This window comes from Alosa alosa, chromosome 4, assembly GCF_017589495.1.
Source record: "Alosa alosa isolate M-15738 ecotype Scorff River chromosome 4, AALO_Geno_1.1, whole genome shotgun sequence".
In the NCBI taxonomy this organism is placed as follows: domain Eukaryota; kingdom Metazoa; phylum Chordata; class Actinopteri; order Clupeiformes; family Clupeidae; genus Alosa; species Alosa alosa.
The window spans coordinates 16,293,615-16,310,364 of NC_063192.1; the positions used below are offsets into that span (position 1 = coordinate 16,293,615).

Sequence of the window (16,750 nt, forward strand, 5' to 3'; positions counted from 1 at the left end):
TGCATAGGCTACCTTCTCTGGTAGACTTTATTTAACATTGTTAATGTACTTGTTAGGCTACCTGCTTGAAGATAGGCTAGTAGCCTACGGTTAGTGTAGCCTGAGTAAAATAACAGTTAGGGTAACTGATAATAAGCAGCATTGTATCTTAACAATATCTTTGCAGATTAACAATCTTAACTTTGTCCTCATTGTCGCTCAAATGTCATTCTCCAGTAATAGCCTTCTTAAATGAGATTGGCTTGTCGTTCCACTCGCTGTCGTGAAATGTCAGTATTTCCCAAGCAGTCGCTTAATTAATAGGTTTAGAATTCTTAAATCAGGCCCGTTTAATATAATGAAACAGACTACAATGTGAATAGCTGACATCCTTTAAGATGTTTTTGTTTGTGTGTAAAAAAAAAAATCAATTTGTTTTTAAACTGGACAAAGTTCAGCGCGATATGAATTCTTCAGTGGTCCCCTACTTGCCCAAAGCGATAAGAGGGAAACATGAAAAATTGCATTAACTGCTTAACTGCATTAGCCTAGGCCTACAATAGCATTTAAATAGGCTAAGCATAGCTTTATTTGAAATGTATTATTATTATTAGTAGTATTATTATTATGATTATTATTAGTGTAGGCTATTGTTAGTCATTGGCGCCTGTTTGTTGCGCTGTGATAGCCTATAGCCTACCGGTCAATGCCATTTTTTGGGCCAAATTTCAGAATCAACACATTTAATATGTCTATAAAATAATAAAATGGATCGAATATTGTAGTTTATTTTTGGAATATGAAAATCGACTTGGCCTGTTTTCTGAAAGATTCATCAAAGCATGCGGCTGTGCGCACATCATTAGTCCTCTGATGGCAGTAGGCTATGTTTAATTCTTACGGGACAATAATGCCTAACGGGACGAACCACTGACACCGCCGTTGCTAAGGATGCATAATTTTCCAAGACATGAACATTTTCCAAGACATGAACATTATTGATAGGAAATATAAATTCATAAAGCTGTGCGAGAATATAGGTGGTCACAGTGAATTATGTTTCCTCCTGATGAAGTTTTGTTTCTCATCAGAAGAAATATTCTTCTTCTGAACCTTGAGTAAGGGATGCCTGACTGACCATGACTGACACAGTGTTTTATAGGCTACTTGTTTGGCCTACAGCAAGCAAACAACCAAAAATACTTCATTCTTATATTGCCTACAACACTCTAGGCTTGAATTCAATTCACTGTTTTCAATCCCCAGTTGCCCTTTTAATTGTGCTGGTACAATGTTCTCATGGTGGTGGGCCCTAGTTGTCACGGGAATATATCAGTCTAATTTATCCACAGGTCGTCTCTGGAAGATCCACATGGACGAAATACTGGCGCCTTACACATCAAGCATTTTTACCAGGCATATAGAATTTTGTATCACAGGATGTAAACAGCATTGTTATTAAAAACAAGATGTAGGCTAGGCCTAGGTATTGTGCGCAGGCCTTGTCAAATAGTGTTGTGACGACGGGCATAATTACGAGTTTACACAGCATTTGAAAAATCCAAATATAACTATGTACCATCTCTGAGTTGCAGGTCATTATACATTTATTTTTAAAACTTGCGCCACATTGCATCTAGAGTGTCCTCTGGAGCCCAAACCTTTGCCACAGTTTTCAAAGCGACGGTGTCGTTGCTGAGGAGATCTGAAAGCGTAAATACACCTCATACACCTCTCCCAGGGGCGTACAACCACCACAGCAGTTTGAGAAGAGTAACTTTTTGTGAAAACCGATAGACATTTCTTATCCACCGGAAACGCTAGATTAAAATAACGCACTATATATAGATCTAGTTATTTAATAATCAGTATTTTGTTCATTTTGGCATAGGAAGTCAGTTTTTCCTCCGACGCTATGGACAAGCTCTCTCCAACGACGGGCTTCAATAAAACCTGTTGCCTGGGCTAAAACAAAGAATGATTCATTTTTGTAGTTTATCAGTATTCATCAACTTCTGCAAGAGACGTCCAGTCAACTTCAAAGGGTAGGCAAAGTTGTAGGTAAATGAAAAGGTGATTTTAAAGTGCCATAATTGCTAATAAAACAAATGTTTGTTCAACCCGTCTGATTTAATAAGATTGACACAAATAATGTAGCATTGTGAAATATGTGCAAGATAAAGAACAGTTTCCTTATTGTGGAAATGCTCACATTCAAATTGAAATGCTCAGTTTGTTTTTGTTTTTATCAGGCTTCTCTGTTGATAGCGCATAGTCTTCATAGCAACAGAGCAACAGTAGCTACGTTTTATGTGCGCACTTGTTTATTGCAAATCATGTTTGTTTTGGAGCGATTACACATTATCTATAAGCTTACATGTAAAATAGCTTCAGTTTCAATTTCTGACAGCAATTGCTCACAGCAATGCAACGCAACGCAACGGAAGGACTTTTTTCCACCTGCATTCCAGGTTCTGTCAGTCCCTGCGCAATAGGGGGAGTGCTTATTTAAATAGACATGCTCCTTAGAGATCTGGTGTTGGTCTGTCATGGAAAATACATGACTGAGTAGCTGACAAACTAACCATTCACTTGAAACAGATCAGCATTAGAGTGTTTTCGTATGTAAAGGCATTATCCATTTACACTGTCTGGCACACTTAACTTCCGTCCTTACGCGGTGTATGTGTGTGTGCGCGCGCGTGCTCATACTGTATACTGTGCATGCGTGTATCTGTATGGGAATAATGAGCTGAGTGACTGTGTGTCTGTGTGTGGCACCTGCCGTGATATTCTTGTCCTGCATTAGGACAGAGTTCTCCTTTGATCCAGACTGTTCAGTGAGCCTCGGAAGGGCTGTCTAGCCCAGCATGCACCTTTAGGCTGCGCAGGTCTCTGGGGAAGGACGAGGCAGGTTAGGGCTTGCACTTGCAGCATCTCTGGGGCTGATCATTGAATCTCTGCCTGATTAAACCAGCAGAGTAGCTTGCTGCTAGGATGCTAGGAGCTGACCTCCTCAAAAACTTGCCTGTTACACCTGACACAGTGTTACATGATGAAGCCATTCTTCATGCTTTTTACTGCTTTTCCCCATTCAAAAATTAGTGGATCTGATCCAAACAGTCTCTCAGTCCTCAGTCTGCTCTGACATGACTGAGGAGTATGAGAGGGTTAGTATGATTCTTGCATCTTGCACCATGGTTTGATCAGGTATATTGTATTAGTTGTGATGTATTTTGTGTCAGCTGGCTGAGCTGACCCTGGTGAATGAGGCATTGGACTTGTAGATGTGTGGTATAATTTTTATATAGGTTTCTTATTGAATGGAATGTTTTAGTATAACCTCCATATATGTAGTGAAATCTGGTTACCATCCTCTGACTTAGGTATGTTTCATCTGTGTCATCTGTAGGAATGTAAGCCATCTGATGCACCAGTTGTCTTGGAGTAATTTTGATCACAGATGCATTAAACATGATTCTCCACTTTTCACAATCCCTTCCCTGCTATAATACTTTCAGTAGAAATGTTTGGGTTGGTCGGGTTTGTATCTAAATGTTTTGGGGTCTATGACAACTTGAATAACCTGATGTGTGTGTGTGTGTGTGTGTGTGCATGTGTGTGTCTGTGTGTGTGTGTGTGTGTGCGTGTGTGTGTCTGTGTGTGTGTTTCAGAGTGATCTGCCCACCGGTGGATTGCCCCTCTTCTAAGATGTCCCAGTCTGCCACTGCTGATGACGGGACCACCTTTGAGCACCTGTGGAGCAGCCTGTAAGTGCCCACCCTGTCTCCACGACAACAACTACATTTAGCAAATCTGATAAAAGTGACAAGTCACACATGTCAGATATAGTCATAAGTAGTTTACTATTGTGATGCCTACATCTAAACATTTTCCAAGACATGAACATTATTGATAGGAAATATAAATTCATAAAGCTGTGCGAGAATATAGGTGGTCACAGTGAATTATGTTTCCTCCTGATGAAGTTTTGTTTCTCATCAGAAGAAATATTCTTCTTCTGAACCTTGAGTAAGGGATGCCTGACTGACCATGACTGACACAGTGTTTTATAGGCTACTTGTTTGGCCTACAGCAAGCAAACAACCAAAAATACTTCATTCTTATATTGCCTACAACACTCTAGGCTTGAATTCAATTCACTGTTTTCAATCCCCAGTTGCCCTTTTAATTGTGCTGGTACAATGTTCTCATGGTGGTGGGCCCTAGTTGTCACGGGAATATATCAGTCTAATTTATCCACAGGTCGTCTCTGGAAGATCCACATGGACGAAATACTGGCGCCTTACACATCAAGCATTTTTACCAGGCATATAGAATTTTGTATCACAGGATGTAAACAGCATTGTTATTAAAAACAAGATGTAGGCTAGGCCTAGGTATTGTGCGCAGGCCTTGTCAAATAGTGTTGTGACGACGGGCATAATTACGAGTTTACACATAAAAGTGACAAGTCACACATGTCAGATATAGTCATAAGTAGTTTACTATTGTGATGCCTATATCTAAACATACCCCCACCCCCAATCCCCAGGGAGCCAGACAGCACATACTATGAGATGCCCCCAAGCGGTCACCCTAGTGGTCACCACGGGGACAGGGGCACCCCTTCCAACATGCCCGGAAACAGGGCAGAAGTCTGCATGGACGTGTACCACATGAGAGACATGAATGACAACGTCATGGTAAGAGTGCGCTGGGGGGAGTGCGCTGGGTTTTGGGGGGCATCACATATGTCAGCAGGTATGTGTACACATATGTATGTATGTATCAATACATAGGACAATCCACATGAAATGAGACAATTTTATGGTTATGGTTATGGTTATGGTTGCAGATTTGGCACGCCTTGACGCCTTTGTCCAAAGCGACACAAAAATACAGAACAACATAATATTTAAAATTGAACAGGGAACAGATTAGAATGTTGGTCAAATATAATAAGGAGAATAGTAATAATAAACAACAATATAAATTCAATCAATAGCCTAATAAATTAAGCAATGAAAATGAGGGGAAAAGCAATAATAAAACAATAATGTCCATTCAATCAGTTTGGTCAATTTTGGAAAACATTCCTGCTCAACTCCCTCACATTAGTTTTATTCACTGATATTGTGTGCTTCTATATCTCAAAGGAAGGTCTGCAAAGTTATGCCACCAAAATCTGATTATTTTTACTTTACAGTACACATTCCTACCCCAATTTCAGAAAACTGTCCCTAATGTCTCCCCCAATATAAAGCATACAAAGAATAATTGTTATGCCTGTCACTCATCACTGCTCACCTCTAAATTAAGCTCTAAATTAAAGTAAGTAAAACTTTGCAGACCTGCCCTTGATATGTAAAGGCACACAATATCAATGGCTAAAGAAAATGTAAGGAGATTGAGCGGGAGACACCGATTGAATTCACATGGAATAACAAGTACAGTCCTGCACTGGCATGCATTTGCAATTGTGTAAAAAAGTGTGACCATAAATTGTTGTGTATTGTTGTAGTCCTTGTTAGGTATCTTGAAGACCACTCTCAATTGCTTTAGACAACTAGTCTACCCGTCCAATGCAGATCTCTGGTTGCAATTAAAGGCATCAAATTTAATACTTAAGTGTTCCTTAAATATTTTGCCCCATGCCCCCATTCATTCATTTTTCCCTTCACTCATTCGTCCATTAATTTAATCTGTTGTTCAGTCAGTCAGTTGTGGAGTGATGTAGAGGATGATGGCCCTCCACTCCCTTGTGGCTCTGAGCATCCTCCTCCTGTTTGGGAATTCCCTCCAGACGACTCCATCTTCCCTCCACGACTCCCTATCCGCTGGTCTTTTCCCTCTTTTCCATGTGCGTTTTCCCTCTTCCTGGGGTCTTTTCCCTCTCTCTGTGGCGCGGTCTGCAGTCGGCAGTCTGCTGTGGGATTTGGTGGGAGGGGTGACACCTTAATTAGAGAACAACCCCACAGGCCCTGGCAAGGTGACACCTGCGGCCTACCCATCTGGGAGAGGAGAGTGAGAGAGAGGGGAGGGGAGGGGGGCAGAACATGAGAGAGGGAGAGAGGCAGAGTAGAATATAGGGGTCTATAATGTACACAAAGGGTCATGTACAAAAGGTAGCAAATGTGTCAACTTCATTTATTTCAAGTCATACAAGATTTTGTTTTTGGTTCAGAAAATGAATGAACTGTATATAAAGTATTAAGGTTTATGGCTCAATTGATGAACATGTCAACATTGATGAATTGTATATTTCTGGATGATGGTCATGCAACAGAGCTATAGAAGTTTCAGGTAATTCTGACATACATGCGTCTGACCTAGTGAAAAAATAGGGGGAAACAGTTCTTTGTTGAGAAATTTTTACAAATAGATCAATTAATTGTAACAAACAAACAAATTGCACATTTTCAATTTAAAATTATGTTTAACAGTATTCCAGTGTAGTTCTAAAATTACTTTAGAAGTATGCCTATTTATTGTATTGTGGAAATAAAATCACAAAAGCCAAATTCAAAAGAAATCCATTTATGAAATATCATTATGTTTGATGAGGTTACATGTATCTGTTCACTTCATTTGGCATGAAATAGCATAGAGAAGGTTAATTACAACCCCATATCAGAAAAAGTAAATAAACACAGAATGTGATAATCTGTAAATCTCGTAAACCTATATTTAGCTGCAAAAAGGACATAAACAGCATATAAAATGTAAAAATTTGAAAATGACAAATTTGACTATTTCATGGGAAATATGTTCATTTTGAATTTCATGGCAGCAACACGTCTCAAAAAAATTGGGATGGGGACAACAAAATGCAGGAAAAGCAGTAAAGACAACAAAAGGAGAAACATTTCACAACTAATTGGGTTAACTGGCATCGTGATTGGGTATAAAAAGAGCATCCCAGAGAGTCTCAGAAGTAAATATGTGAAGGTATTCATCACTCTGTATAAAACTGTGTGGGTAAAAGATGAAACAATATAAGAAAATTATTCTTGACATGAAATTGTGAATACGTTGAGGATTTCATCATCTACAGTACATGATATCATTAAAATATTCAGAGAATCCAGGGAAACCTTTGAAAACAAGAGAAGCTGAAAAACAATATTGGATGGCTGTGGTGTTTTGGACCTCAGATGACACTGCATTAAAACCAGACCTGTTTCTAAAAATAAAATCATTGTATGGACTCAGGAAAACCTCCGACAACCATTGTCTATAAGCACAGTTTGATGCTCCATTAACAAATGCTAGTATAAACCATGTAAATAAGAAATTATTTTTAGACACAGAAATGCCACAAAAGCTCATTTAAGACGGACTGAGGTAAAGTGGAAAAAGGTCCTGTGGTTAGACCAATCAAAATGTGTAATTCTTTATGGAAATTATGGACTCTGTGCTAAAGAGGAGAGGGACTAACCAAATTGTTATAGTGTCCAGTTCAAAATCCAGTATCTACTGTATAATGGTATGATGATACACTGGGGCAATTCCACACAAAACTGTCACGTCCATAACGGCAACACAATGCCATGGTATGATGTGAATGAAGATTACTTGAAATTTGAGCATTCACTCTTCTTGGTTGTAGAACTTACATGAAAAACTTTTCACATAATCATTTGCATCATACAAATACCATGGCATTTAGTTGCCGTTTTGCATGGAATTGGCCACTGCCATCCAGATGACCTCTTGTTCAGGGAAGACCTTGATATATTCAAGGCTTGAATTTATCAGGAAAACAATGCCAAAAAGAATTCTGCACATACAGTATTTAAAGAAGCTGAAATGGCCTGTGTGCAGTCCAGACCTGTCAATTGGATGCATCATGGAATGAAAAACATGATTAAAGGAGAATTTCCGGTGATTTTTCACATTGATCTCGAGGTCACTGAGTACTGTCGGCATAAAAAAAATGAAAACAATTGGTTCTAGCTAGCTCAAGATGCTGCAGCCAACAGCTAGAGCTACCAGGCAGCTACAGTGCTACACTCTGGGGGCATGAGCATGTCTCATGAACATGAGCATATGTGAAAAATCGCTGGAATTCTCCTTTAAGAAAACCCCACACTGTTGAGTCGCTGAAATCGTATATCGGGCAAGAATGGGACAACATTTAATTCTCAAAACTCTAGCAACTGGTCTCAGTTCCTAAACATTTACAGAATGTTCTTAAATGAAGAGGTGAAGCAGCACATTGGTAAACATGCCCATTGAGATGTGTTGCTGCATTACATTTAAAATTAACATATATTTCCCTTGAAATAGTCAGATTTGTCATTTTCAACATTTGATATGTTGTCTATGTCCTTATTGCAGCTAAAAATGGGTTTATGAGATTTGTAGATTATTACATTCTGTTTTTATTTGCATTTTACACAACGTCCCAAATTCTTCTTCAACTTCACCCTGTTCAGGTGGGAAGGATGAAGTTCAGGTAAGGTGAGGTGAAGTTCAGGTGCGGCACAGGAACAATGTTGTGGTGACCTCCTGTCAGATCCCCCCAGGACATTAACTATTCTTAGTTGGCTTGTGAAAGCAGTCATATCCCATCACATTGCAACTCTCCAAATGGATTTTGTCATGTAACACAGAAAGCTGATGTTCCCACATCCAAGTCAATTCTTCCTGAGCAAAGGTGTAAGTGGAAATCAATTCTCATCTTGTCCCTCCGCTCGGCATGCTGGGAAGGGTCCGGCCTGTCGTTTGGGCAAGTCTGGGCCTGCCGGCCGGGTTAATGAATAGTCATGAGGGGCTGGGGGAGGGGGGCGGAGCCTATTTTGTTGTTAGCTGCAGTGGTGGTGGCGGCAGCGGTGGTGTTGAGGGCCGAGGGTGGTGGAAGTTAAAGTGAGCATTCCCTCATCCCACCCCAGCCACAGCACCAGGCACCAGTCAGCCAGTTAGTTGCCACTTGGTCCACGCGGGCACTTAGAGGGGCCACCCCACCACAGAGGGGTCCTGAGCTCACCTGAGCGACAACAGGGTCACATGACGTGTGTGGTGGTGGGAGGGCAGGTGGTGGCTCTGTCCGTGGAGGTGGGCCTGTAACGATGCTCTACATCACTGCTCCAGTGAGACGCCTCAGTACGGTAGGACACAGCACACACTTGAACTTTATTTCATGGATTCTTATGATGTATTTTGCAGTAGCTGTCGGAAAAGAAGTTTAAAATGTTAAGATGTTTAAAACTTAGAGATAGTCTGTACTGGTTTGAATGGATGTGATTATTTTTCATTGAGTCCATTTCACTGGTAGTAGTCTCTTGAGTTTTGCTGTCTTAAAAATCAAAATGTTATTGTAGAAGAGGGAAAGAAGTGTTTGGATTTGCAAACTTTTCATTTGCAAATTTAGATTCATTCATGTGTTATGCAATTATCATTTATCAAATGCAGATACATTATAATTTATCACATATATTTGTTGTTAATACCTGGTTAAATGACCAGAGAAGTCTCCCAAACTAGTATGAACACTTGAAGGTTGCATTTAATATTTCTGTAACAGTATATTTCTGTAGGCTTTTTCATGTAGTCGATGTTGTGCTGACAGAATAATGCAACAGGTGCCTCTTCTCAGACATGTCTTACCAGACTTGGCCAGAAGAGGGCGATGTTTTGTCACACTTCTGGGGTCTCTGCTCAGTGCCTCTCAACCATCACCTCTGTGGCTAACTAAAGTCCACCTGTTGATGCTCTGAGCTGCTTAGCTTCTCTAATAGAAGTGTGTGTAGCTGGACTCAAGGCTCAGTCCTGACTTCAGCAAATCAGCCCATCATAGACATGGCCGTAGATGATCGCTCATGTGAAGTATAGGCTCAGGGACTTCATCCTAGAGGCTGGTTTTGTAGTTGGTCATTTTGTTTTGGCATTGGGCTATCATTCTGCTGGGTCCCTCATTTCTACTATTGATAAGCAAGGGGTGGGATGTACTGTATTGTGGTAGTTGATTTGGTGTGTGTGTGTGTGTGTGCGGGTGTATGGCTTGCCCGTGTACAGTATATGTGTGTCTCTTTATCTACCTTCAGCTATTTGGAAAAAAATACACTTATTAGTCACTTAACAAGCAGTACACAAACATGTGCAGATATGGATACACCTTCACACATACACACTAAAGCATTTGCACATTCAGTGGCTATGGTTGTGTTTCAACTTGTTGAAGTGCATTCTTTAGTATTCTAGAGAAAGAGAGAGAGAGAGAGAGAGAAAGAGAGAGAGGAAGAAAGAAGTAGAGTGGGTAAGAGAGAGAGAGAGAGATTCCCACAGTCTCTTAAGATCTTGTCCAAAATTTGGGATGGTAGAGCTGCTGGTTTTCCCCCACCTGGCTGCATGGAAAGCCCCTGATTTGAGGGAAAAAAAATTCTGAAAGGTGTGTGACGGTTTTTACATCTGTCTTTTGACTGACTTTTCCTCTGCCTGTGCCCGTGTCAGTGGACCGGCATAGAAGCATGGCTGTCTCATTCAGCTAGCCAGGGTCATGAGCAGGGGGTTTTGCTATAGAGGATCACTGAGGGGAAGTATGCTGAAACCAAAAGGTTGCTTTTATCTGTTTGTAAACTTGCCCAGGGTTAAGGTTAAGGTTAGAGTTTGCACACTTGCTACCATCGGCTGTCATAACCCTAAATCTGAGGATTCAAAGAGAATGATGGTTTAGTCTGGTTTAGTGTGGTAGGTTTGGTTGGTCTGCACACACACACACACACACACACACACACACAAACCAAACAAACACATACACATACACACACAGACACAGACACACACACACACACACACACACACACACACACACACACACACACACACACACACACACACACACACACACACACACACACTTGCATTCAGTCTCTCCCTCTTCTTTGTAAAAACAAACCTATAGCAAGTTTGAAACAGCTTTGGTCTCTTATTTCTACTAAATATCATTCTATGTTTATTTCTGTCATTCATTTACTAAAAGTTGAATTAAGGGTCCATTGATCATTTAGACATATTCTGTCTATCTTCATCTCTCAATGAAAGCATAATGTTTGTTGGCAGTCAGGTTAGGTATTGCAAAGAGCATAACAATTGTGTGATGGATTCTCATAGGGGTGCTTCAAACTGTTACTGTTACCTGTTTTTACTATTAGTGGGTCAGAGGCTGCCAAGTTCAAGATGACGTTTATGTTTTTCCTGGTCAGCAGAGAAAAGAGTTTATTTGATAATAGCCAGACTGACCATGTATGGGAATTGGGAACTGCCACTGTCTGACCTACACTGCCAGCTGACCTTTCATTCCTCTCTCTCTCTCTCTCTCTCTCCCTCTCTCTTTCTCTCTCTCTCACATACACACACACACACACACACACACACACACACACACACACACACACACACACACACACACAACACTCATACACACACATGTCTGTTGGCTCCTGTTGACTCAGGCCGGGTGTGTGATGTGAAGGCTCTCTATGTGCGTGTACACACTTGTGCCTGTGTTGTTGCTTCAGCCGGGACATGTCATAATTAGGCCAATGTGCGTTCCTCCACTCACTCTCTCCATCCCTCTATCGCCACTCTCTCACTCTCCTCCTCTCCGGCGTGGGGCTCACACCTTTGTCACGGACACAAGCACCTGGAGGAAGTTGGGAAGAGAGCAACAAAAGAGAAAGAGAGAGAGAAAGAGCGAGAGAAAGAGTGAGAGAGAAAGAGCGAGAGAGAAAGAGTGAGAGAGAAAGAGCGAGAGAGAAAGAGTGAGAGAGAAAGAGCGAGAGAGAAAGAGCGAGAGAGAAAGAGCGAGAGAGAAAGAGTGAGAGACTTGAGTTGTGAATGTGAGCACCACTGTAGAGAGCAGAGTAGACCTCGGGTGCCTGTCTAAAGTAAGGCTGGTGGGCTATGCTGCTAAAGTGCACAGATCAGTTCTGAAGAGAAAGAAAGTTCTTTGGATAATGTACTACGTGAAGAAAAAGGTAAATGTTTTTGTGTGTGTGTGTGTGTGTGTGTGTGTGTGTGTGTGTGTGTGTGTGTGTGTGTTTGTTGAATTATGTTTTGCATAATGCATGTTTTTGGGGGAGTTGACTTATAGGGACTGGCCAGTAGTTTGTTATGTTGGTCTAAACTGACAGAACCTAGTTGCACATAGTATAAGTGTTTCATAGGTGAGGAGAGATTATCATTCCTGCACTGCACATGTGTGAGAAGTTGCACTGAGGCTCGCACCTGTCCTGGAGCTGAGAGCAAACAGAAACTCTTCCTCAGATATACTGATGTACTATAATTTCAAAACATATGGAGCACTACTTGTTATTCAGTCTGTGTGTGTGTGTGTGTGTGTGTGTGTGTGTGTTCGTGTGTGTTCGTCTGTGTTTGTTTGCCTGTCGTCAACTATAGGGTTGGGTCATTCCAGTTCACCTTCTACGCATGTACTTATCTCCCTCTAGCTGTGTGTGTGTGTATGTGTCTGAGTGTGTCTAAGTGTATCTGTGTGTCTGTGGGGGTGTGTATGTGTGTTTGTGTGTCTGTATGTGTCTGTGCATTTGTGTGTATGTGTGTGGGTGGGGGGTTCATTTCCAATAGAAATAGTCTCAGGACCAGAGACTGTTCAGAGACAGACTGAACCCCTAAAGGTGAAAACTCCTCTTTTCCGTCTTCCCTCAGTGTGTGGGGCCTAATATGTCCAGATATGTGCGAGAGACACATGGCTGGATGGTTTGGGTTGTAGGGTGGACTTCAGGGTAGAGACCAGTTTTAGGGACAGAAGTGGAGGGAACTCATTGGTCCTCAAGTTTTTACGGCTGTGTTGAGGTTCTTTACAAAGATAATATAACAATTATTTTGACCAACACATCATTCTAAATTTGTTTTCTGCTGCAGTTCTAAAGTGTTCTATAAGTAGTGTACTTATTTAACTAATGTTTTTTCTTTCCTCTATTTTAATGCTGTCCAACTTTTGCGTGTGCTGCTTGTGATTTATGGTGGAGGTGGGGGAGGAGGATGGGTTCAGAGATGGAGGGGTACGGCAGGCAATTAGGCAGTGGACAGATAACGCCTGTGTTTTACAACTCTGCACCTGCCCCGGGGGTAACTGCTGAACACTCTACTGCCCCCCTCATCTCCCCCACTATTGGGGCTACTACTGCTACTTGCCCTTTAAATCCCACAGAAGCTGTAACCAGACCCACCCTTAGTGTGTGTGTGTGTGTGTTTGTGTGTTTGAATCTGTATATGTGTGTGTGTGTGTGTGTGTGTGTGTGTGTGTCTGCGCCTTACTAACTTACCACCCTCCCCCGTCAACCCCTGTGAAAAAAAAGAAAGGGAAAAAAAGGGAAAAAAGCAGAGCAGAGCAGAGCTCACCTTTACCTGACGTGCGCTGTGGTGTGTGTGTGTCAGTCCCAGTACAGCCTCCTGAGCAACAGCATGGAGTCGAGCCTGGGCGCGCCGCCACGCGCTTCCTCCACCAGCCCTTTCGGCTCCGACAACGCCTCCAGCGTGCCGACGCCATCGCCCTACGCCCAGCCCAACTCCACCTTCGAGGCGGCCTCACCGGCGCCCGCCATCCCATCCAACACCGACTACCCCGGGCCCCACGTCTTCCAGGTCACCTTTCAGCAGTCCAGCACGGCTAAGTCAGCCACGTGGACGGTGAGTCAAGCAGGCCGGCGCTGTGTGTATGTGTGTGTTTGGGGGTCGAGCGTGAGCGCTCTGGGGACTGCTGGAGATGTGTGTATGTTTACATGCGTGTGCACATGGGAGCCAGTGGTGATGGTGGACTGTCAGTGCTTGAGTGTACATCTGTCTGTGGGATCGGGAATGTATGTGTGTGTGTGGAAATGCAAGTGTGCATATATTTGACATTCTGTGTATCTGTCTGACCGTCCGTCCGTCGGGATTATGATTTAAGTATAAGTATATGTACTCTTTTGATCCCGTGAGGGAAATTTGGTCTCTGTTTGGTCTTTGGTCTCCAATCCGTGAATTAGTGAAACACACTCAGCACACAGTGAACACACAGTGAGGTGAAGTGCGCACACTAATCCCGGCGCAGTGAGCTGCCTGCATCAACAGCGGCGCTCGGGGAGCAGTGAGGGGTTAGGTGCCTTGCTCAAGGGCACTTCAGCCGTGCCTACAGGTCGGGGTTCGAACCGGCAACCCTCCGGTTACAAGTCCGAAGTGCTAACCAGTAGGCCACGGCTGCCCCCACTGCTGCTGCTTTAGTGTGTGTGCATATGATTTGGTGCATATGTGTGTTTGATATTGTGAATGTGTATATGTGTGTCTTATATGTGTGTCTGATATTGTGAATGTGTATATGTGTGTCTATGTGGTTGAATGTTTGTGTCTTTTCGGATGGTAGAGAGAGTAATTGCTATGGTCAGAGAGGTCATAGGTTAGGGTCAGAAAGGAGTTTTGTGTGTGTGTGTGTGTGTGTGTGTGTGTGTGTGTGTGTGTGTGTGTGTGTGTTTGTGTCAGGAAATTGGGAGGTGTGTGGAAAGAAGGGGGGTGATAGGAGAAGGGGCTGAATATCTGACAAGTTTGATGCATCCTCTCTCTCTCTCTCTCTCTCTCTCTCTCTCTCTCTCTCTCTCTCTCTCTCTCTCTCTCTCTCCTTTCCCTGCCCCATTCTCTCTTTCTGCTTTCTGTCTCTCCATTGAGCTATATGAGAGTGTTAAGTGTGTTTAACAAGCCAGCGATTAGTTTTTGCTGAAGGCTATTTAATATGAAGCCATTTGTGGGAAATCACTCATGAAGTGGAACCTATTCACTCTGTGAATGAGGCTGTCAACATCCCGCCACTAATAGTTTCCTGCATGTGTGTGTGTGTGTGTGCATGTGCATGAGTGTGTGTATTTAACGCCTCACGTATTTATGTTGTCTATTGCCCCTGTCATTCACTTCTTGTATTGCTATGAGCAGCATTCATGTGAGCATGCCACCGTGAATAAGACTGAATCATTTATGCCTGGAGAGTCTTCATAAACCTTAAATAAAAACAAGCAAACAAGGATGCTCTCCAGAAAGGACTAGGCAGTGGATTGGGAGTCTTTTAGACACTCGTGAATTGCCTACAGAGAAGTTGGCAACCTGCACGCACAGGCGACTCAGTGATGCAATGCTTTTTTTTTTTTTTATGTTGTTCTTTGTAGCGTTGTGGCTAAGAAGCTGGGCTAGTATGCAGTAGCCTGAAAAGTTGTGGGTTCAATAACCTGGCTTCCACCGTTGTGCCCATGAGCAAGGTACTTAACCCCCGAATTGCTCTGGGGCCAGTGGCCCTTGTAATATAGTTAACATAAGTCGCTTTGGATAAAAAGTGTTTGCTAAATTAATAAATTCCAATGTAAATGTTCATATGGGAGGACTTGTACTACACAGTTGAGTGTCCTTCCCCTCAGTAAACACATCAGATGGGGTCTACAGAATTTGATAACATAGTTTGCTATTATTTTATATGAGTGATTCCGTCCTGTTTTATGTAGTCCTGTGTTCTAAAGGTGGATTGCTGTTATAGATGGTCATGAGGTGGAATGAAGCATGGTCTCCTGGGTGACTACTGTGGAATGCTTCGTGTTGAGCATTTGGTGTCTCGGTACTTAAAGAGCAGCTTTGTCTGAAAGACGGAGTGGAATGTGTTTTGAAGTACTTGACAATGCCATTTGGGGTTGAATTACTTGAAATTAATTTTGAAGCCTTTTCTACAGGTACGAATATAACCATTGAGAGATAGATGAAAACTAACTTCTCACTATCTAACTCGCTCAAAAGATGCTGAAGTCATGTTGCACACACATATAGATGTTAAGACCCTAAGTGCTTTGAAAGGAGTCAGCTTTCATGTGACTTCAGACAGATTAACCGTGTGAGTGGGGGTGAGGAATGCTTGTTTGCTGAGGAATCCATCAGAAGGACGGCCTGGCTGAAATCAGAGTGTTTTGTGTTTGGCCCAACAAAAAGTCTCTGCACTAAGGGTGTGGGCCCTGTCTGTCAGGGGCTTGACCTCCTGAAACAGGAGAGCAGAGCTCCTTCGTCTCACCCGCGCCGTTAAATCAAGCGTGAGCGGCCTTCAGAGCGTGAGAGATGCCGTAAAACGACACCAGTGTTTGTGCACCTCCGTGCATTGCTGGGAGAGTGTGAATCTGTCGCTATGTCTGTCTCTCTTTTCTGGCTTTCTCTTCATTCATGAATGATAAGTGTGTGTGTGTATGTGTGTTTGCTGTCCCTCACTCGTAGTATTTCTGTCTCCAACAAACTCACATGCACACACGCAAATAATAAAACATCCCATAAGAAGGTGTGCATGCACATGCACATGAAAGCATTCATGCATACACACACACACACACACACACACACACACACACACACACACACACACACACACACACACACACACACACACACACACACACACACACACACACACACACACACACACACACACACACACCATCTCACGACTGCCCTGAATCACCACCAGAGATGCCTGTGTTCTCCAGAGGCCCTGAGAAAACCTCAGACTGTTCTCCCCAGTCAGGGACAGAAGACTCTGATGCTTTATGTTACGCTCTGCATCTGGGTTATCTTACAACAACCCTGCACACACACACACACACACACACACACACACACACACACACACACACACACACACAGAAGACTCCAATGCTTTATGTGCTACGCTCTACATTTGGGATATCTGGGGAGAAGGCAACCCTTCCTCAAACTCTCATCCATCTTCATGACCTAAAGAGGTGTCAACATGTTG

General features: G+C 42.6%; 1 protein-coding gene across 1 annotated transcript in view; it reads left to right on the forward strand.

The window, feature by feature from the left end:
* Positions 1–16,750, forward strand: part of tp73 (tumor protein p73) — a 36,671-nt gene that overhangs the window by 1,660 nt on the left and 18,261 nt on the right. Inside the window, 3 exon segments of the mRNA XM_048240691.1 lie at positions 3,654–3,749; positions 4,535–4,685; positions 13,381–13,632. Of these exon segments, the coding sequence (XP_048096648.1) occupies positions 3,691–3,749; positions 4,535–4,685; positions 13,381–13,632 (462 nt within the window). The 5' untranslated portion in view covers positions 3,654–3,690.